A 22174-nucleotide genomic window follows, 5' to 3' on the forward strand; every position below is an offset into this window, starting at 1 on the left:
ATGATTTTACGGTTATACAGAACAATTACAAAACACCATGTATCTAAATTAAAAGGAGCTGGTCAACTGCATTAAGACCAAAGTGCAGAATAGAAGTACATTTCTTTCTTTAATATTGGTTTGGGCTTCATGAGCTGATAACTTTTTTCCTAATTCCAAAAAACTTGCAAGCTTGCTTAATTGCAAAATGTGGAAATGAGATTAAGGCATCAGCAGAATGCTGATCTACCCCCCAAATTCAGATCATATGAAAGTACTAATGAGGTCAGAGCTTGGATGGTAAAAGAATTTACACTTGTAAGATTTTTCAGCTCTAGTATTTCCTCTTATTTCTTACACTCACAGTGCAGTTAAGTTGGAAAATGCATCAGGACAAGAATGCTGACTCGAAGTTCAGGATGTTCTCTCTCCCCAAAATACTGAAAAATATATCTTTGCAAGAACTCTACTGATAGTTTGGCTCCAAGCATGTGAAATCATGCCCTTTGTTTTACCCTTGCTCACAGAAAAAAATAAATATGACTAAACATGAATTGTCCTGACAGAAATAGAAGTATGTTTGAGCCAATCTGGATCACCTTTACACTTCAGTTCCCCAGAACTCACTCTATCAAAAGAATGTTTTATTTATTTCTGTGCAGTCCTGGGCACCACAAATTAATAAGGTCCTTGAACATATCCAGAGGAGGGCAACAAAGCTGGTGAGAGTGCTGGGAGATGTGTCCTGTGAGGAGCCACTGAGGATTTTGGGCAGGTCTAGTCTGGACAAAAGGAGACTGAGGGGTGACCTCATTGCTCTCTACAGCTTCCTGAGCATGAGAAGTAAGGAGGGAGACACCCATCTTCTCTCCCTGGGATCCACTGATGGATGACTGGGAATGGGTCTAAGCCGTACTAGAGGAGTTTCATAGGGAAGTGGTCAATGTCCCAAGCCTGTCAATTTTTAAGGAATATCTGGAAAATGTTAACATGATTTAAGTCCTGGTTGGCCCCAAAGGGTTCAGGCAATTGGACTAGATGATCATGTAGGTCCGTTCTAACTGAAATAGTCTGTTTTCCAGAATCACAGAATGGTTTTGATGGGAAGGGACCAGTTAAAAAAAAAAAATTGTTTATTCTTAAACAATAGGCCCAGGATCTTTTCTTTCCAAAAAGAATTTTTTTTACAATTAAGGTAGTGAGACACTGAAACAGATTGCCCAAAGAAGCTGTAGTTACTCCATCTCAAGAAATGTTCCCAGTCTGGTAGGACAGGGCTTTGGGCAAGCTGAGCTAGTGAAAAAATGTCCCATCCATGACAGGGGGCTTAAGCCACAACTACCGGAGGCAGCAGTGAGAGTTGCATCCAGCCTACTCCAGACTTTCGGGGGCACAAAGGGCACTGTCAACAGTGACCCCATGTCCTGGTTTAGGGCAAATTTGATATTAGGGCATCCTACTGGAATGCAAAACATGGCTGTAAGTCAATCAGCTTACTTCATACATAGTGCACAGCCCAGGGCCCCTTGAGCTCTCTCACACAGGAAAGGGCTGCACACCACGACCTCCCTTTGAGCAGTGACACATCTCAGGGTTACTCCCTCGGGGAGAGAAATTCCTTGTCACAATAGGTTTTCAGTAATTGACACTAAACTTTGCAATCTTAGCTAAGTGATAGAAAGGATTGGTTGTGCACTTGTAGTCCTTTAGACATAAATTGCTGACTGAGTATGGGACGAAGTCTTGATCTAGCCATCTGAGAAGGAGTTTATAATGCAAGGGGGTCCTTTCTGAACATCATGACTCAACACGAGGTCCCTCTTTACAGCTGGGACCTTGCTCTCTATGCAGTAAACCATAGAATTGTGTAAAACAACTGTCACATTTATAAAGTTCACAAGTGAACTTTGTTAACTCACTGGTTTATATTAGGAAAGCATATTATTGCTTCTCTCTTAAGTGTGAAGTGCATCACTCCTATCTGTGGTAACACTGAACTATCAATAAATTGGGAATGTTCAACTTTAATACTGTTTTTAAGAAGCCCAAACCTGGTAAAGAACCACAGGGAGTTTCTGAATTTTTATGGTTTTTCTGTTGTATAAAAGAAGTCAACTAGCTGCACAATTTTAACTGTCATGATTGAAGAATATTTTCTCTAATTTTAATCACTTTAAAGAATACTGGCTTATTTCCTAAATGCAAACATACACTAAAATTGTGTTAGTAACTTGAATGAAACAGGGATGTTGCTTTGCTGACCCTCTGTTGGAACCTGGTGTTAGGAAATCTTATGTAAAATAAAAATATACCTCCAAATTACTGGCAGAAACAGCATCGTGTATTGGAAAAACACCACAGAGACTTCTGCAGTTAACATCAGCACCTGCTTTCAGTAATTCTAAGATCACATCAGTAAATCCCCCACTGGAAGCTTCATGAATTGCTGTCCAACCTAAAAAAAAACAGATTACACATACAGCATGTATATGATTTGGAAAGATCCACAAAGGTCACTAATTAGTAACTCTACATTTTGCTGCATTTAAGATATATCTTACACAAATAATTATCTTGAAATGCCAAGGTAAACTATTTAATGCGTAATTCAGTTTACTTCAGAGAAAAACTCAGCCAGTATTAAGCAGAAAAACATTGCTTTCTTTTCTACTGCAGTACTAAAAATAATAGAAGAAACAAACATTGTAGTAGACAAACTCTAAAAACAAAGGAGCATAATATTAATAATCTGATTTCTAATACCAGCAGTGTTTTATAATATCAAGTCTGCCAGACATCTAGTATAGAGTAGTATCCATTTTGAGACTATGAAAACAGAAACACATTATATATTTAGGCAGAAAAAAGGAAAACACATTCTTGTCATCTGGTTTCTGTCCTTACTTCCTAAGGAAATAAGATCTGTGTGAATGTGTTTCACACATGCCTAAACTGCTAAGTATAAGCCCCACCAAACTTTCAAGTTCACTTCTGTACACATCTCTGAACACATGCTCTTCAGAAGAGTAACAAGACCCTGCTGAGAAACAGTCTGGATTACCTCCAAGCTGACACAAAAGCCATGTATTCACTCAGTGTGCCTGCACTTGTTTAATGACTTCCTTTTCTCCTCAAAATTTTAAGCCAAGAATCCATAATTTTATTAAAATGACATATATTATATAAACGTCTATACTACAGATTACATAAAATTGGAGTATAAAACAAGCCCATCAGAGAGCATTTTTCAAACCTGCATAGTCCTGTTCATTGACAGAAATTCCAGATGATATCAGAATCTTCACCAAAGATAAGTCTCCTCTCTTAGCAGCAATATGTAGCTGAGTTTCCCCTTTTTCATTTTTCCTGATTTTCATCTTTCTTCCAACTCTTCTCTTACAGGTACCACGTACAATTATGGCTTCTTCCCTGGCAGATTCTAAGCAGATATTGGGTGTTCATTAGAATATTTTTTCACAACAAATGCTTAAGTATAAACAAAAAATTAAACTTCATAATTCATTTGAATTACTGTAAATGTGTGTAATTATTGTTGCTTTAATTATTCAGTAACATTAACTGGGAAAAAGTTTAAAGGTACTGCAGAAGGTACTGTGCAACAGATCAGATAACAAGCAGATGCTATATTTAAAAATTTTCAGTTAAATCCTAAATGATTCAACAAGGGTACAACAAATTAGGAAGCCACAAGAAATGTAACAAGGTTGAAATTTTATACTGTATAGAGGTAGGGAATATATTAGGTTTCTCCATGGACTGCTTTCAGGTTACCAGGCTGCTAAAAATATAAACTAAAGATATTTAAAAAACTATTAAAAAGTGGAGACTTGAGTACAACTCCTTATCAGTTCCTAATCCTGTATCAGGAAAATGATAGGTGTGTGATAGGTAGGTTGGTTGGTTGGTTGGTTGGTTGGTTGGTAGGTAGGTAGGTAGGTAGGTAGATAGATAGATAGATAGATAGATAGACACACAGCTTGATGAATATACACACACACACAAGGTTTCTTTTTCAGCTGTGATTTGAAAAACTACTGTAGACTGATTACAAGTCTTTGAGTAATGTTTAGTGGCATAGAAAATCTGTCATTTAAACCTCTGCACAACTGGACCCATAACTGCAAATAAACTTGATTTAATCCTTATTGGTTCACAAAGCATTCACTTTAATGATATGTAGTCATCAGAGAGGTTCTAATTCTGAAGCTTCAGGTAATAGATCTACTAAATTCTAAGAGATACAATAGAAAAAAGAGATGTACAAAGTAAGGACAACTCCCTCCTCACACTTCTACCAAAGAGACAGGATATATAAATCTTCTAAAGCTCTATCATCTGTACTGCTTTTAAACTCCTGTTCCTTCTATTACAATATCATATTACCCAGATTTTTAAAAAAGCTTTTGGTGTTCTTTCTCTGATTTTTTGAAAATATGTAATTTATTCAAGAAACACAAAAGTGTAAGGTTTTAAATGAGCATTCTGCAACTCTTATCATGGAGGGCTTTTTTCTTTTTATTCCTATGAACACTTAGGAATTGTCTGCATCTTCCTCATCTCATCAAACAAACTCTTTTCTCAAATATTTTCAGTCAGCATTATCCATTAGTATCAAAAATCTTCTATATCTGACAGCTGCCTTTCTTCCTGCCTTCTGGAAAATTGGCTTTTCCAATGTTTCCTTCAAAGTAAACCATGGAGCTTGTCATACAAGACTATTTGGAAGAGCATGAAAAGACAGACTGAAGTGACAGTAGAGGCAGTCATACAGTGAGGATATACCCATATTGGTTTTAAATGAGCTTGCTCACTGTAGGCTGATGAAATGCTGAGAAAGCATTCAGGCAACCCTCTTTGCACTGATGCTGCTTGGTCTACACTGTATTGCCAACAAGAAAAAACTCAAGAGCTCCTTTTTTAAACGAAAACTTGAGATTCTGGAACACACAAAGGCATCACATTATTAAAATACTCCTCCAGTCTGAGACCTACTTTACCATAACATAATGTATTGTCTTTTGTCTAAAAGCTTCTGAGTCTGAACTCCCAAAGCAATCATCCACTTTCTGATTCTTCCTTTTCTTCCCTGTTGATTCATGGGAGAATGTCCTAGGGACTTTTTAGAGACGTTGAAGAAAAAAAAAGGGCACACAACAGCCCATTAAGCTAATGAACCTTAGCAATACTGGCTGCAAGTGAACAGAAATAATTGCAGAGTTTTCCAGTTAAATTGTCATGCACAACAGTTTGCTTCACGGCTGTTAGGAAACGTTTGCAAAAGCATGATGGGACATTGGTTTGTGAATCACAAAATACTGGTTCTCTGTTGGATGCACTGCCAGGTGGGTCATGAGAAGGAAAGATCCAGGTCTTGGCAAATACAAAGTCCAGTCAGCACAGTACAAAGATAAAATGAAGAGATTACTGTAACCAGCAATCGGGTTGGATTAGGCTGACATACCTCAGCAACTTCAAGGACATTGTCCTTCAATACCTCCACATGGGTCTGTGAGCAATTATTTCCACTGGGTGAACTATAAGAAAAGAAGCAAGCTGTTTGTACCTTCCTTCTTATGAGCAGAATGGAAATGTTGGGAGCCTAAGTAAGTGACTGATTGCAGATGAAAGTGACACTGTGTCACTTGAGAAGATTTTTATTCAATAATAGAGTAATATAAGGAAGACCAGTGGGACATAGAAACAATCAGATGAGTTTAAAAAGCCAGTTAATGACAAAAAATGTGTAGGAGAGCAAAAAAATCTGAAAACTCCACAAGTCAGAAAACATCATCCCATTTTCCACTTTATTTCTATAGCAATCTGAATGCCATTGTCCTGAACTCCAAATTTATTAAGGCCTTCAACTGTACGAATGGCGATACTTTCTTACACTGCCTCTGAAATGGCAACACTCTCCTGGCATGAAGGGAATAATTAATTTTATTGAACAGATTATTACCTGAAGAATCTGTTATGAGGAAAAAAGTAGCCTAGGAAATGACATCCAAGAGGAGACCAAAATATAAAACACATGTTTGAAACAAATATTTTTAAAATCATCATGACACAGATAGGAGGTAAAAAAGGTATTAAGAGGGGAGAGATCCTATCAGAACTGCAGGTTTTGGTTTTAACAAGTCTTGAGTACCCGTGGTTCTCTGGTTCCAGAAAGAATCAAAGTACACATGATGAGTGCCAGCTTTACCAAAAAATCACTAAGTGAAAATATTTAGAGGTTAAAATGAGTTGGAGCAGGGCTCTATTGTGATGGTAAGCCTACAAATGAAAATCTTAGACATGGGATGAAAATGCTAGACAAAAAGCTGCACGTGCAGGCAGAAGAGAATATAACTATAGGAGGATGCTAGATCCTTATTCTCATGGAAGTAGGTTTGTATCTAAACTACAGATAACCCAAAGGTACCAGTACAATGAGAATCTATGCTGATTTGTGCCTGAGGAGCATATATTCTATATATTATTACATTCTATAAAATATAAGTGGATCTTTGTATGCCAAATATTCGGAGAGCCCTGTTCTTTGATCTGTGACATGTAAAACAGTTAACCAAAGACCGATCAAATGTTATTTTAAACTGCTGTTTATGTAATATACTTCAATAAGAATGAGCTTGAAGCTCTCACTAACAATCCTGCATCCCCTCAAACCACAATGCTGGAAGACTGAAGAATGTAACGTAAACAAAATGTGTATTCTGTAAAATGGTGTGCAGATATTTCTGGAACTATTGAGGTAATCATTAGAGTATTTACTCAATGCGCTATATATTCCTCATCAAACTTTCCTTCACACATTTCAAAAAGCCTTCCTGATATACATTTGGAAAAAAAACTCCACTGGTTTGTTTGTGAACTATTAAATTTTCACCTGACTTCTTAGATGTTTGCTGTTTTGATACTTGACCCAATTGTGATTGATTAGATGAAAGTTTATCGTTGCTGCTACTGGAATATGAGGCTGCCTTTGCTTTTTGGCTTGTCTTCTTAGGATTTGCACATGCTGGTTCTGACTCCTCTGTCTGTAAGGAAATGTATCAAAACAAAGGCAAAGAGAGTTTTAAACTTAGGGTTGATCACCAGTTTTATTTCCATTAACATCAGATTACACTTCATTTGTCACGTTTTGCAAAAAAATCATTCTGAAGGTGTTCTCATATCGGTATTTAGACTCCTGTCACTCAAACTACAACTGCTACTCTGCATGAGACTGTGTTGATCCCAGTCACATCCTGTTGTAACTTCAAAACAGATACGTTGTGAGAGGAAGTCAAAGCAAACCAGTATTGACTGAGAATCATGTGCTCTTAAATAGACAATCTGAGAATCTTGTGCACACAGTTTTTCTCCAGAAACCACAGATGTGAGACAACACAAATTGGTGATCTCCTCTCCTATACAAAGAAGTTGCTGAGCTTTCACCAGTGCTGCCCTTTTATTCTGCAAATGAATTTTCACTGTACCACTGCTGATTACATTCCTGTTGCAATACCACCTGACAGCTCAGTTTCCCTACAGCATTAAGTGAGATGCAACAATTATGAACAGATACAGCAATAATCTGGCCCATTTCCTTAAGTCCATCATGAGGGAAATATGTTTTCTGTAAAGCTCCTTGGATTGCAAGTGGAACTAAACTTGAAGTCCATATGACATGAGATGTTATTTCTGAATAGTTTTACTCTTTGTTGCAGCCTCTGCTACAAGAATAGCCTTTTCTGTACTTGGGGAATTCTTAAAATTTTTTTTCTGCCTTCCAAGAAAGGTTCCTAAGAGGTTTATTACTGTGTTTTTCACCAATTTGTTTTTCTGCTTTGTTCATGTTTAGCAAAACTTTATTTGATGCTCCAGTATTATCATGTTGAAGTACACCTGCATTTGCTTCTATCTCCAAAACAGGCCATATAATTAACTTCATTTTCTCATAAATTCCTTTATTATATAATAAAATAAAACTGTGCTGTTATAAGATTGATTTTCTCTTTGCTGCTTTTTTGCAGGACTAAGAAATTAAGGAACTAAGAAATAAGCGTATAATAAAAATTCATGGGCAAAATCCAACAATAAATATTACTGAAGTGCTTTAAACTCATATTTATTTTTGAAAATTGAACAAGTTTGAATTAATGATGTGCTTTTAAAACTGCCTTGCTTCTGTGGTCATAAACCAGAGCTCTAGTTTCACATTTCTGACAAGCCTGTCTGCAATTATTCTAGGAAATTGTAAAAACCACATCAAAACCACACAGAATTAACTCACAGTGATCTCAAAACACAGCTGGTCCAAAGGCCAGTGACTAACTAGCATTATCCTTCTGATTACTTTATATCTGGAGACAGAACCAGAACACACACTGCAACATCTGACACAACTACTGAAATTACCAGTTAAAAATCTACAGTAATAGGTTTATATAATTAAATGTTTACTGCACCGTCCTAATCAATCATTTAATGTTCAAAAGCATCACCTAAGACTACACACCATGGATGATGTTACACTGTAACATTTCAGAGGACACATAGACTGCACAGCTGTCAGTAACAAGGACAGTTATCATCACCACACAAAACTTCAAAAGCTCCAAAAGATGTATTTATGCACACCACATTCTACATCTCAGATATAATCTGTTATCATTGTTGAAAGGAAGAAAACCGAGGGAGAAAATGCAGTTCCTAATGCTAAAAGCTGTTGTTCTATAAGCAAACACTGACCCAAGTGGCTGATCACGGTGTCTTGTCTTCACATGAGGCATCAGCTCCCTCATCCTGCTGAAACCTCACAGCAAAATTGTGCAACCCCTGAGCAAGACAGCATCTTCCCAACTCTTTCCTCTCAAAATCCAACACAACTTACTCTGCATAGAGGCAAGACATATCTATCCTACTGCTACGTGCCAGGCAAAAAATGGCAGTTTCAGTAGGGTTTCTGCAAGTACAAACAGGCACTGATGTACCATGCTTTCTGTAATTAGCTCTGCAGCACTTGCAAAAACAGCAAAAACTGCCATCCATGAGACACCTGCCTCTGTCTTGCATCCTCATGAGGCTGCGCCTTATCCCAAGTACTAGCAAGGATGAGCCTAACATTGACTACCACTCTCAGTCCCTGCTGGATATATCTAATACATTGTGTGCTGGAATTGAAACATTCTCCAGAAACAGTCATCTGCTTTAGTTTACTGAAGACAGTCAGAAAGCCCTTGACTTTGATCAAGTTTATGAACAAATCAGATTTCTTTGTAAATATGTACCTGGTGCTGGTTTGTATCTTCTACACACTGGGCATTTAACATGTTCTTTGAACCATCTCCATCTGAAATGAAAGACAGAATGAAACCGGAATTAAAAAAAAGATTGTAATTTACTTTACCCATATACCATCGTAATGCCTACAATATTGCATGTAACATTACTTACAATATTTAGCTTTCAAGAAAAATTATCAAGCCTGTAAGGGTTTTACTGGAATCTAAACCATATCAATATATAAAATCTTTATCAAATTTTGGAGTATAATCTTTGTTCCAAATAGTATCTTGTTCAAACCAGGTTTGGTGAGAGTAAAGAACGGCACAGTATTTTCAAATTTTCTTGATGATTAATGACCTGAGCAATTCTTTTTGAAACTTAGCATAACCCCTGGCTTCTCTCTGAAAGACTTCAAGCGTGCTTCAGATGCCCGAGGAATGTAGGAATCTCAGAGCAGCAGGCTGAAAGCCCTCACTAGCACCTCATCTATCAAACCTTCATGTCACCTGACAGCTTCTCATGGGCAAGTCTGATATTATCTCAGTCTCCCTTCAAGCCTAATTTTGAGCTCTGTCAATGAGCCCTGCTAACTTATGAGCCAAGACCCTCTTCTTTCTCTGAGAAAGGTGAATGCCATCTGACACCAGAAGGCCTGGGGACATCCAGACTATCCCTTAACTGAAAATCCCAAAATTGTGGCAGTGACATTAGCTACAAAGTCATACATTAATAGACAGGTTTGTCTGTTTCTTCCAATGTCCCTGCCCACAACTGGAAGAAGAGAGGAAAAAATTACCTGTGTACCAGATTCCCTTGCCAGATATCCTGAGGCCCTGAAGCCTCTTTTGATTATCCCTGGACTACATGTTACAGCTTTATTGCCACCCATGTGGAAAAGCAGAAATGGATAATAGTCTGAGGGATTAGAACTTCTGACTTAAAAAGACTACAGTTGAAACTGGCCCATGGGTATCCATGGGCCAATCTTAATCCCAGGTCTTAATCCTAGCTCTACTCAAGGCTTACCTTGTACTTGCTGCTGATAAACAGTCTCCTCCCAACTTTCTTCACAACTTATCTCCCAAGACTGTACCAGACCCTCTCTCTCCTTAGCCAATCATTAGCTCTAATCCAACCTTCTCCTTACAAACTCACTAGCAGTTACCTAAAGTAATATTTTCCTGTACTCAGCCCTAGCAGCAATTAAGGCTTGGCAACCCCTAAAATCTAGATCTAATCCTAGTACCCCATTTTTTATCTTATGGAGCCTTCAAAATTCAGACTTTACGCCAGTTTAAAATCAAATTTTATCTCTACCTCTAAACCACACTTCACCCATCAGCAAGTCAAGTAATGCTGCATCTTCCATTTAGATAGACAACTGATGTGTTTCACATCTTAATTTTAAATTTAAAGGTAACTCCAGCCCAAGAAACAGACGGACATCATTATCTTCTACACTTTGTCAATGTACAGCAACCGTGGAGGGTAAAGAGTGCTCACTGGTAACTCAAGGCATCAGACAGTGAAGGCCACAGAGGTACTAGCAGTTTAAATTAAAGAAATATAATTCAACAGATGTCCTAAATTTCTCCATTTAGCTGTAATGCTATGTCAGACTAATTCTTCCTACCTGTTACTGAGTGTCTTCTGGAATTTTTTACACAACTTTTAAGAAGTTTCACTATAGATGGGTCAGAAGCTTCTTCTAATGCACACCTTCCCATCTGATTTTTAAATAAGGGATCAGCTCCATACCAAAGTAGTAAGTGCACCATCTAGAAAAGTAAGTTTTTCAGGTAATTTCTTTTCTGACAGTATTTTTCAGAATCCTTATACAGGCTTCTCTCTCTTGCACCTGACAATACGAGCAACTAAAACCAAATTCCTCTTTATTCTAGCTCTTACACACTAAGCATTCCCCTAGATGGATCATTATCCTATAGCCATATTATTTTTACAAATTGTTCCAGTTACTAACCTGATGACATTAAAACAAGGTCTCTCAAAATACAGGGCAGGATTCATCCTCCCATAGCTCTTAATTGGCATAAAATAACAGGTGATTTTAGGATTTGATTCAGCTTATCTGTCTAGGATATCTACTTTAGGAGAAAATAAATTGTGCTCTATATGTGCCTATTGTGACTCCTGTGACTGCAAAGGAAGTTTAGACAGATATTTCTGATGTACAACATAAATCTGCTCACATTAAACACATTCAGATGGTCTTGTTATCCACATTATGACTTTTGTACAAATATAAAACCTGAATCAGTTGTTACTCAAGAAATTACCACTTGAGCAAAACATTCCATCAACCTTTGCAAAACACTTTTTTAAGACACGGGAAATTTACAACCTGATTATTTAATTTCTGTGGGTAACTCTGCAATCTTATTCCAGCATTAGTGTGATTTTACTTGTACCTCTGCATTTCTTTCTTCAGCATCTGTTATCATTTCAGGCTGAACTCGACTCATATCCTTCACCTGCGTGTTCAAGCCCCTCATTACTTATAACCAGATTGCTAATGAGAAAGTTGTTAATGAATTTTTCCTAATTCACACATTCTCCTAACAACAGAATAAAATAAAAAGGGTTCAGTTGGTGGCAAGAGCCCTTTTGGGTTTCATAAGTTGTCCCAAGTCTTTAGATTTTGTCAACCAGTAACACTGAGAACACTTCTTCCACAACAGGATCATTGAGAGCATCGCCACAAAGTGTATGCTCTCCCCTTTAACCAGATTACTAGAAAATCTTTCCTATATTTACCATTTTTTTCTGAAATAACTTGATTTTGCATACTGCAAGTACATAAAATGATAAAGTAGTCAAAAGCTGTGTTTCCAATCTACAGTAATAACTTCACACAGAGAAGGTAGCTTTGAAAAACACAGTTCCAAACACCACATTACTGAAAGTCATGTTACTGAATCACTATCACTATTTTTTTGCTCGTCAAAAAACAACAAAATTGAATCTGACAGACCACTACAGTAAGACAGTTTCACTGCTATTGAGTAAACAGAGCAATGAGTAAATACAGCACCACCATGTAGTACCAATCTTTCTGGATATCCAGTTTGCATAACTTTAACTCAGCTCTGTGCTGAATGATCTTGATGTGCCTCAAATGACAGATGAGATCAGTGTTCTTCCAATATCACAAGTTGCTGGCCTCTAAATATTACTTGCAGAGATGCAGAGTCCTTCATCCACAACCATGGACATGGGTGTCTCAGGTAGAGTCACAAAACTCAGAAATCTTTCATGAACCTGCAATAGGTCTGTGATGCACAAGCTGCAATTGTTTTTGAGGGCTCTCCAGTCCCCAAAAAAATATTAACCAGAAGTCTACCTTTCCTCTTTGCTCCAGAGAGACTTTTCCAGGGGAAACAAAGTCTCATCTCAGTTGTGAAAAAGACAAAATATTTAGGAACAAAACTTTTTAAATTCCAAATTTAAATTCCACAAAAAATCCTTTAAAATCTTGGAAATCCGTAAGAATTAGGCAGCATGTACGAAATCTATAGAGAAAAACTGTCAGCAGATAAAAGGGACACGCAGAACTCCTACATAAATTTGGGTAACCCTAGGAACATGTATAGGCAGGTGTAGGTGACCACTATCAGACTGAAAGAGGATCTATAATTCAGACACAGGCTTACGAAACCACTACACTTGGCAAGAAATTTTACCATTAATTCAAACTGACTATTCAGTTAACGTTCAGTTTAAGACCCTACAAAATACAAGACTATTTCTTCATATTCCTCCATGTTCTGTGTTAAATACATGGGTGGGCATGACTGTGACAACACGCCAGATATCCATGACTCCTAAATCATAAAAAAATGTCATTAATAGTCCAGAAAACTGCTCAAGTCAGAAGTCACTCTGCAGGGTGATTACAAAATTAGTGAATGAAATAGTATTAAATTGTAGCAATCTACTCCTCAGTAGTACAGCCATTGTCTGAAACAGTTAGAAAAAATTTCTCATTTTGGACAGATCTTGTTAAGTATGGAGTGGTTTGAATAGAAAACAGGCAGAGAAGACTTGCAAGCTCCTGAATTTATCTGTGATCTAGAAATACCAGTCCCATACAAAAACTTCATGCGACCTTCTGGACTCAATAACAATAATTTCTATTCCCAGATCATACTTTGTGTTCAATTCGAAATATACCTTGTAATGGCCGCCTTGAACTGCATCTTGCAAGGGTGTTATTTGCTCCTTTTGTGTAGCATTAACATCAGCTCCTGCTTTCAAAAGCAGATTTGCTATCTCATAAAAGCCTTCCACACTTGCTATATGTAGTGCAGTCAAGCCTACAAAAAAGAAAAACATGTATTTCACATTTGGGTGAAAAAATTTCTAGAAATTTATGTCAGTTTTAGATTGTCACTCTGATGAAGACTTCACAGAATATATTGAAATCGTAAAAACTGATGCATTCCAGTAAGACGTATGAAGAAATGTTTATGATAATGTCACAAGGGTTGGGAGATCTCATGCTTTTGACAAAATTTGCACCTCCTGAGGAAGTAGATGCTGCCGTAACAACATTAGTTTTAGATTTGATAGTTCCGTTATGAAAGGAGGGAATAAAAATGATTCATCCCATATTTTAGTAATTTCTCCTGGAGTAAAACATATAGGCTATTTTAAGGACAAGATAATTTTTCACTGCATTTTTGTATTTTCATGGCTATGGTGAAGAAGGCAAGTGAGAAAAAAGTGACAAAAATAAAGACATAAATTATTGACTACCAAATAAAAACATTTGTAACCCCAAGAATGGTTTGAGTGTTCAAATAAATGAAAAATCCCTAGTGAAATTCCATATTCACACCCAGGCATATGGAAAAAACCCAAGATATCACATGAATTCTACTCATTGAGGGAACTGTTTAGGAAAAAATATGGAATGTAAGTCTTTGAACTGGGTTTAGCATAACCATGCATTAGGTCCTTAAACACGCAGGGTGAGAGACATAAGGGAAAAACACAGAGGATTTTCCACATGCTAACTTACAGCTCTGCAACAAACATGCCCTCCAGAAGATCACTTTGATGGGCAGTCTTACTCTTCAACAATTTTCCATTATCAGAAGGTTATCAGGGCCTAATTCAAATACTAAATACGGGAATTAATAAGGCTTAATGAGATTGTTTCAGTCCCATTAAGCAAAATCATCTTAATTTCACTGGAGAGAGAAGCTCCTGAGGCTCTTTTACACACGACCCAACCCTGAATATTGTGCATGCCTAGTAACCAGGTTTGTTATGAAATCTGGTTAAGGAGATAATAAAAATTTGCATACAGGGGAATGTACTAGTTTCTCCCTTAGTAAAAAGTATTCTCTATCTGATCTAATAAAAAGACCTGGAAAAACAGCACCTGCAACATATTCAATTAATAATCACTAGAGATTAGCAACTTGAGTCTGCAAGGACACTGTGCACACTCCAAATAAAGGAGAAACACAAGTTTTAATTCAACTGGTTCTCAGATCCCTTGGCATACTGTGAGTCAAGACTCAAACTTAGAGCACACGACTGTATCTCTAATATGCTGGCCATATCCTACTTGCTGATGTCCAGGAAATTTTTTTTTTAAAAAAAAAAGGAGAAAAAAACCCTAAAACAAAACAAACAACAGAAGAACCCAAAAACTCAGTAAGGTACTGACGCAGAGTACTATAGCATAGGAATAAGGAAAAAATACCAGGCCAAGATATGGATAATCACTGTGAGGAAGCTTTAAAGGAGGAGGACAGACAGATGCAGAAGGAAAACATAATATTCAGGACAATGACCCAAAGAGATCAAGATGAATGTGCGTGTCAAAATGAAACAAGACTGTTAAGTCAACTTCTTTCTGATTACACCTGCCTCATTGAAAATAAAAGAAGCAGGGCCAGGTCAGCCTCTCCTCTCTTCAAGGAGTACAACTAAAAGGTCTTTTGTGCAGCTCTGCTTCTTTTGCACCAAAAAACCAGCAGCCAGAGTCCGGGGGATGAAAAAATGGTGGCCTAGCAAAATATGCAAAGGCAGAAAAAGGAACCACCTGTGACCCCAAAATCTAGAACCACGGCACTTTAGTACACTTGACTATTGTGGCTGCAGCTGAACCCACACTGTCAGCACTTCTCAGTTGTCAGCAAGGGGCTTTGAACCCCACCAACAAAATACTTCCTCATCTGCCTCCAGCACACATTAGTACACATTACAAGTCATGCTGTTAGCTCAAATGCCTGTGCTGTGGAAGTCTCAGATTTGCTGCTGACCCAATCTGTGTCTCAATATATTCCAGAAGACAGAGAATTTCAACATTAAATCTGGTCCATTATATACCTGCTTTATGCAGTAGCCTATAACTGCAGAATGTGGGCTTTTTTCTTTACCACAGGACAGCTGGGAAATCCTAGCTCCTAGCACAATATGGAAAGACTGTAAGAATTAAGTTTTCTAGCAGAAGAGCCAGATGTCTGAAACAATTTTCTTCTTTTGTAACAGAAATTTTTCAGAGACTAATGGATGAGACAGGGAAGTGCAGATTAGGAACAGTCTTGTATTTGAAACAGCCAAGTAATAATTACGGTGTAGTGATGTCCTTGACACAGAGTAACACCCACGAAATTGGATAAGGCAAATTGCTTGAATCAAAACATTATCAGAGGGCTGTTCTTTGTCAAGATTTTTTCCCTATCCAAGACAAAGAAAAAATGAAAAATGCCAAGTAATCACAAGTTTAAATATTTAGAATAGTGCTCAGCTTCTCTCAAGATGTAAAGGATGAAATCAAAGTTCCTGAAAAATTTAACTGGAAAATCTGTATCGTGATGTCTCAAGTTGGTCACTGTTAGGGACAAAAAATAGCCCACAACTTTAAGACTTAAGATTATTTAATTAGGGACTGCTTTGTGATAAGCATGCATGGAATCATTGAACTAAGGCACATAAACCTAATTGCATCACTTTGTAACTTTTTCAAGTGCTTAATTTCTCCCTCAAAATTTTCTTTTCTGGAATACTTTTATAAATAGATCTACATATTTTCCCATGAACAAGTAGTAAGTTAAACCAATAAAAATCTAATAATCAATTGACCAGTCACAAACTTACAGTCTTGTCCACTGCACAAACTCATAATATATGCTTTTCATAAGTTATAGGCAGGTACTTGTATTGAAAATAGTATTTTAGTACAATTGCAACTTACCAGCATAATCCTGAGCGTTTACATTTCCACCGACTTTTATTATCCTACGTACAAGGTTTATGTCTTGGTGAGTAACAGCTCTGTGCAGTAAGGTCTCACCATACACATTCCTCCTGTGGATTGTTGAAAGTGTAAGGGGGCGAGTTGGATTTACAGATTTACCAAAGGCTTCTCGTCCTGAAAAATAATGTATAAGATCTGTTGCAGAAGCATCTTTTCTCTCTTATCTTGGCTTCACCAAAGTTAGTAAGTAAGCTTCCTGAAGAAACAAATGTTCATTCAACCTAGTAGAAATGAAAATTTTAAAAAAACACATCACAAATTGAAAATTAATGCCACTTAATAAAAGATGTCATAGTGCATTTCATAACAAAACTCCAGCTGAAATTCAACACACAGAAATATGACAAAGTAGAAGTGTTTTAGCTTCAGACTTCTTTCCTAATGACATTTTTGCTAGGTGTATTGCTTCCCAATGGATAGTAAAACCACTATTCTGCATTCAAATTATTATAAGGTAACAATTTCACTAACTAGTCAATTATTCAATAATTTAATTTTCTTAAAAGTCAAATTTATCCACCATTCTTTTTTACTCATCTATGTTTTAAAACCTCTGCTTTGTGAGCAAGTATTTACAACAGCATAGTGATTGAGCTTAGATCCCTCGGGTTATCTTTTCTCATTACTTCACAACCAGCTCAGTCATTTCTGCAACGTGAATATGAGGTCTAAATGCAAAAAGTAAAATTTGAAAGAGATTGTTTCTAATGTTTAGTTTAATATTTTACAAAACAAACACCATCTCCCATTATGCAGTCATCACAGTTTTCAGTTTAGCCTGTATTATTTCCAGTACACAGATGAACTGTTCTGTACTTCACCAGCACTGCTATTCCAACCCCTTAAAACGGTGAGGAAGAGCATCCTGGATACTGCCTCTGACAAAAAACAAGGAGGGAAGAAAGAAGGGAAGAAAGAAAGAACAGGAGAATCACTTGAAGATAAACATAGTGCAGGCCTAGGCCATTAATTCATCCACTAATGAAAACTCTTAGGACAGCAGGCTATATACATTGCTCCTCTCCACAAGCTGTAGCAGGTCCTCACAGGTCTTAAAATTACACCCAGGTGCCAGTCAGTCAGTGATGTCTTAAAGAACCTAGAAATCAAACAACACACTTTCAAGGCAATATTAGTATAGGACATAATATGAAGCCTGGTCTTTATTGGAGGCCTCAGAGGGCAGATATGGAGAATGCCCATCCCTGAAAAGAGTGAATAGAGTTTTGTAAGTTTATGAAATTAACAAAACTGACAAAAATCCCCAATTAGAGACATAAGCGCTGAGGTAATTCCCCCCTGGTTCAACCCTTTTCTGAATGCTCCTGCTTCAGATAGGAACAAAACTTTGTTTATGAAAATGTGTCTCAAAGAGCTGCACTCAACCTTGACTCCCAGGAAGACGCAAGATAGGATGGGGCCTTGGACCCCCAGCTTGGAGCCTCTGGAATGTGTTTTGTCTTTCTGCCTATCAGGGTAGGGAAAAGTAGTGGGGCTAACAAGGAATGCAATAATGGGCTACAGAGCTGCAAATATATGTGTAAAGAATATAGAGAATATATAAAAGCAAAAAAGGCAAAAATCAATTTGGCCTCACCAGAAACAGACCTTAAAATCTATAGTTCTTCCAGAGCTGTAACTCACACAGCCTGATGTTTTGGGCATAGTGATGCAGTGTGAGCCTGGACTAATTCCAAACATCCTTAAATTCTTGACTCTGAGAAGACTTTTATAATCTAACAGATAGGGGCTCCCCTCAGCTGAGCAGAATCTCTCTCTGCTGTCCGGCCTTGTGAGATGTCAGTCATTTAAAACATGCAGTCACCAGTCAAGGCTGGTCTAAACCAGCCAAGCAGTTCAGGAGGGATTAAACTGCACAGATATAAACAGAATCATGTGCAGTTTTATGTCACACTTTACCTCATTAAAATCTTCCTTGAAGGGATCTATTTCCCATTACTTCCAGTTGCCCCCCCTAGAGCTTTCCGTGCACCTGACCTCATGCAAAACAAGTGACCCATGCAGACCCAAACCAAAAGTTATCATGGGGTGGTTTTTAGAGTGAATTACCAAACTAAGATGACTCATGGGCTCTTGACAGGTCTGATGTGAAAGGGAGGTAAGCTTGCCAGATTGGTTCACCATTCTACCTCTCTAGGCAGCCCAACTCTTTCTGTAGAAACCATGCTAAAGAATCAGTAACTTGTTTATTGAGGGAACTAGCAAGTCCATTTGAAATAGATGAGCAGTTAGGGATTCAACTTTAAATCTCATCAAAATGGTGCTTCCACTGAGAATAATTAAACTTCTGCAAAAGAAAATTAAATCCTGTTAACTGGAGGTGGACTTCTTCATTTTTTTAAAGATCTATACTGTAGCTGTTGCAATTCAAATACTTACAAACTTAGTAAGATGAAGAAGTTTAAGTGATTGTAGGTAAATAGAAATATGCTATCTGAGTGGTCTGAGCGGAACAAAAAAACCCCAACAGATAAGACCTAATCTTAAAGGTGCTGGAATGAACACTTAAGTGAGGAAATTCTTTATCCTCCCCCAAAATTCCTCTGCAAGGTAAAGAATTTCTCTGCATGTACCTTCAAAGGATAAAAATAGCAATCATTCTCTCTAACAAAGCGTATTGCAAATAGAAATACTTCAAAAGAGTGCTCTGTGGTAGTAAAGGCCCTGTAATTCTGTAGACAAGGTAACAACAGCAGGCATTCAAAATAGAATAAACTGTCAATTCTTGAGGATGGCACTGCCCTGACAATGATTTTGCACACAGAACATTAAATGGCAGAAGGATAAATAAATGTAGCTCAGGATCTACCTTTTCACTCTGCAAAAAAACAATTCTCTTCTCCTTTTCAGAACATACCATAATTTTTTCATCTGAAACACTGCAATAAAACTTGCATCCTGAAAAACATCTCATAATTCTCAAGGAGTTAATGCAAACCAGTTAACTGTTTGGTTGCTAATATAAGGGTTTTCAGAAGAAGAGAAATTATCAATAACTTTTATTATTAAAATTAATGCTTATTCCATATTTTTAAAAGAAAACCATGACACAATATATTGGAAAAATTATTAATTATACTTGGTTCCATATAGTTGTTCAAATAACAATCTGTATGATAAGAACACAGAGTATCTTACTCCGTTTGTTGTCAATTCTCTTGCTCCGTCTCCTCTGATTAGCTTGTGCATACTCATTCAGAATTATTTCTTGCCACAGGATGGTTTCTAGATCCTGCTCGTCTTCAGAAATAGATTTCTGAATTTTACTGACAAGAGATTTACTTAGAATCAACAAAAATATTCTCTGTATAAATCAATGTTTACAGTAGAGCTAAGAATATGAATAAATTTGACTTCAAAAGGAACTCTGTAATAGCAGGCTAACTTTATTTACTAAATAAGGAGTAAATCAGGAGAGAAACAAGATCCTTAAATAAAAGGTAAAATCTTTCTCTTCGATCATTTAAAGTTGTTCACATGACAAATGAGTACTCCACATGCATTGCATCTATTACATTAACACATAAAAACATAATATACAAATTATTATGCAGAAATTTCTCATAATGCTTAGGTTTGTTTCTTGTTTTACTGCCACTGAGAGCCATTATTCCCTGCTTTGCTTCTAGTATTTGGTGATGAGAGGAAACAATCCCTGTACTTTCCTCCGAGGAGGTCTCGCTTACCTTGATGTTGTTGGGGCTGTTTCTGCACAGGCTGCAGGCTCAACTGAATATGAAGGTCCCTCACCAGTTTGTTTTTCACTAGAGGTGGCATCCAAGTAATTTGAAATTTCTTCTTCCTCTCTCTGCTCACCACCCACAGGCTGTGACAAAAAAAAAGAAATATTAGAAGCAACTGCTAAGCACAAAGTTAAAACAAAGGGTGTATATAAAAGAGGTCCAAGAACACTTTTTTTAAAAATTGTATGCCCACAAAGAATTGAGGGATTGCTTAAGTGAATAACTGGAATTCTACAGGTATGAATAACAGAGGCTGCCACAGGAGAGGAAATCCTGTGACAGGAGTAGTATGCCATGCAATGTGTTCCTGGCAGAACTAGCTACGAGAATTAGGCTACTCAGAGTCACAACTTAAAATATAAATCTTTACTGGATGACAGCAAATGGAAGTTATTTGATCTGAAAGTTATTTGATTGGACGTTTGAAATGACAACAGATTCTTTTCAGTTTCCTGTGGATATGAGCTCCTGTCCTAAAAAGCAATATGATGCTTGAGATGCCTTAAGATAGCCCATCTAATCTCATTGTCGCAGAAGCCTAAAAATTTACAAAAGGTGAGATCCATGTTTAACCTGAAGTTCAGTAACTCCCAGCTGAGCAGTTATTTCTAAAGATATACCATCCCTGAGCTACAGCCACTACAGCTGAGATTCACATCACTTACCTTCAACCTTCTAAAAGCCAGCCATGTCGATGACACTAGGCATCCTCATTAGCCTACCACTTGTAAAGAGGAAGAGCTACTCTGAGAGAGATTCACCTCATCCTAAATTGTGCGAAGAGGAACCTAAATGAATCATGTATACCAGAGACTTAACTCTAATCCCACCCTAAAGACAGGTCACCACATAGAAGTTAATTTGAGTTGCTTGAGTTTATTCACTGTGACACACTGCTATGTATCACTCAAGCTCCTGAAATCTGGGTACTCATTAGCTTATTACATACTTGAGTGATGCTGAAAGCTTTTAGGACACACCCTCAGCACACACGCATAGAAATGCTTTCACAATGATGTGGGAGAACTGGTTGGCCCTTTCTTGCAGTACAAACAGATACGGAGAATACACTGATTAATTTTTTTAATTGGCATATTTAGCAGAGAGGTTACTAAAGAGGGGAACAGCCCTCTTAGAAGTGATCCCTCTGGGTCAAGAGACAATTCACGTTAACATGGGATCTGGGGTTGTTTAGCCTGAGGAAAAGGAGTCTCAGCAGTGCCCTTACTGGTCTCTACAGCTACCTGAAAAGAGTTTGTAGTGAGGTGGGGGCTGGTCTCCTCTTTCAGGTAAAAAGCAATAGGACAAGGGCAAGTGGCCTCTAGTTGTGCCAGAGAAGGCTTAGATTGGGTGTGAGGAAATCTTTTTTCACTGGAAGTGTGGCCAGGCACTGGAACAAGCTGACTAGGAAAGTGGTGGAATCATCATCCCGGGAAATGTTCAAAAGACATGTGGATGTGGCACCTGGGGACATGGCTTAGTGGTAAACACAGTGGTTCATGGTTGGACAATTTGACTTCATGATCTCAAAGGTCCTTTCCTACCTTAAAGATTGTATGGCAGCTAGGGAAAATCAAATATTAGCTTAGAAAACTATCATAGTAGTAATTTCCATGGATCCACATCTGCAATGGGAGCAGGGTTAGTGAAGGAGAAGAAAGCATTTCAAAGAAAAAAAACCCACACTTGCTTTATAAAAGACCATCTACTAAAGTATATGGGATATCCAGCATCCTGATGGCATCTACAAGTCAGTACAGACCCTCCTCTCTTGGATACTTGTTTCACCACAAAAATACTCTAAAGAAAGAAAGGTGAGAAAGACCAAGGTGAACAACATACT

At 37.5% G+C, this 22174-nt stretch overlaps 1 protein-coding gene across 1 annotated transcript in view; it reads right to left on the minus strand.

The window, feature by feature from the left end:
• Positions 1 to 22174, minus strand: part of ANKRD31 (ankyrin repeat domain 31) — a 63559-nt gene that overhangs the window by 28204 nt on the left and 13181 nt on the right. Inside the window, 9 exon segments of the mRNA XM_066182246.1 lie at positions 2292 to 2434; positions 3233 to 3418; positions 6890 to 7040; positions 9276 to 9337; positions 10907 to 11051; positions 13465 to 13607; positions 16505 to 16681; positions 19727 to 19854; positions 20275 to 20414. Of these exon segments, the coding sequence (XP_066038343.1) occupies positions 2292 to 2434; positions 3233 to 3418; positions 6890 to 7040; positions 9276 to 9337; positions 10907 to 11051; positions 13465 to 13607; positions 16505 to 16681; positions 19727 to 19854; positions 20275 to 20414 (1275 nt within the window).

This window comes from Chamaea fasciata, unplaced genomic scaffold (genome assembly GCF_029207755.1).
Source record: "Chamaea fasciata isolate MVZ Bird 193981 ecotype frontalis unplaced genomic scaffold, bChaFas1.0.hap1 SCAF_4, whole genome shotgun sequence".
Taxonomy (NCBI): Eukaryota; Metazoa; Chordata; class Aves; order Passeriformes; family Sylviidae; genus Chamaea; species Chamaea fasciata.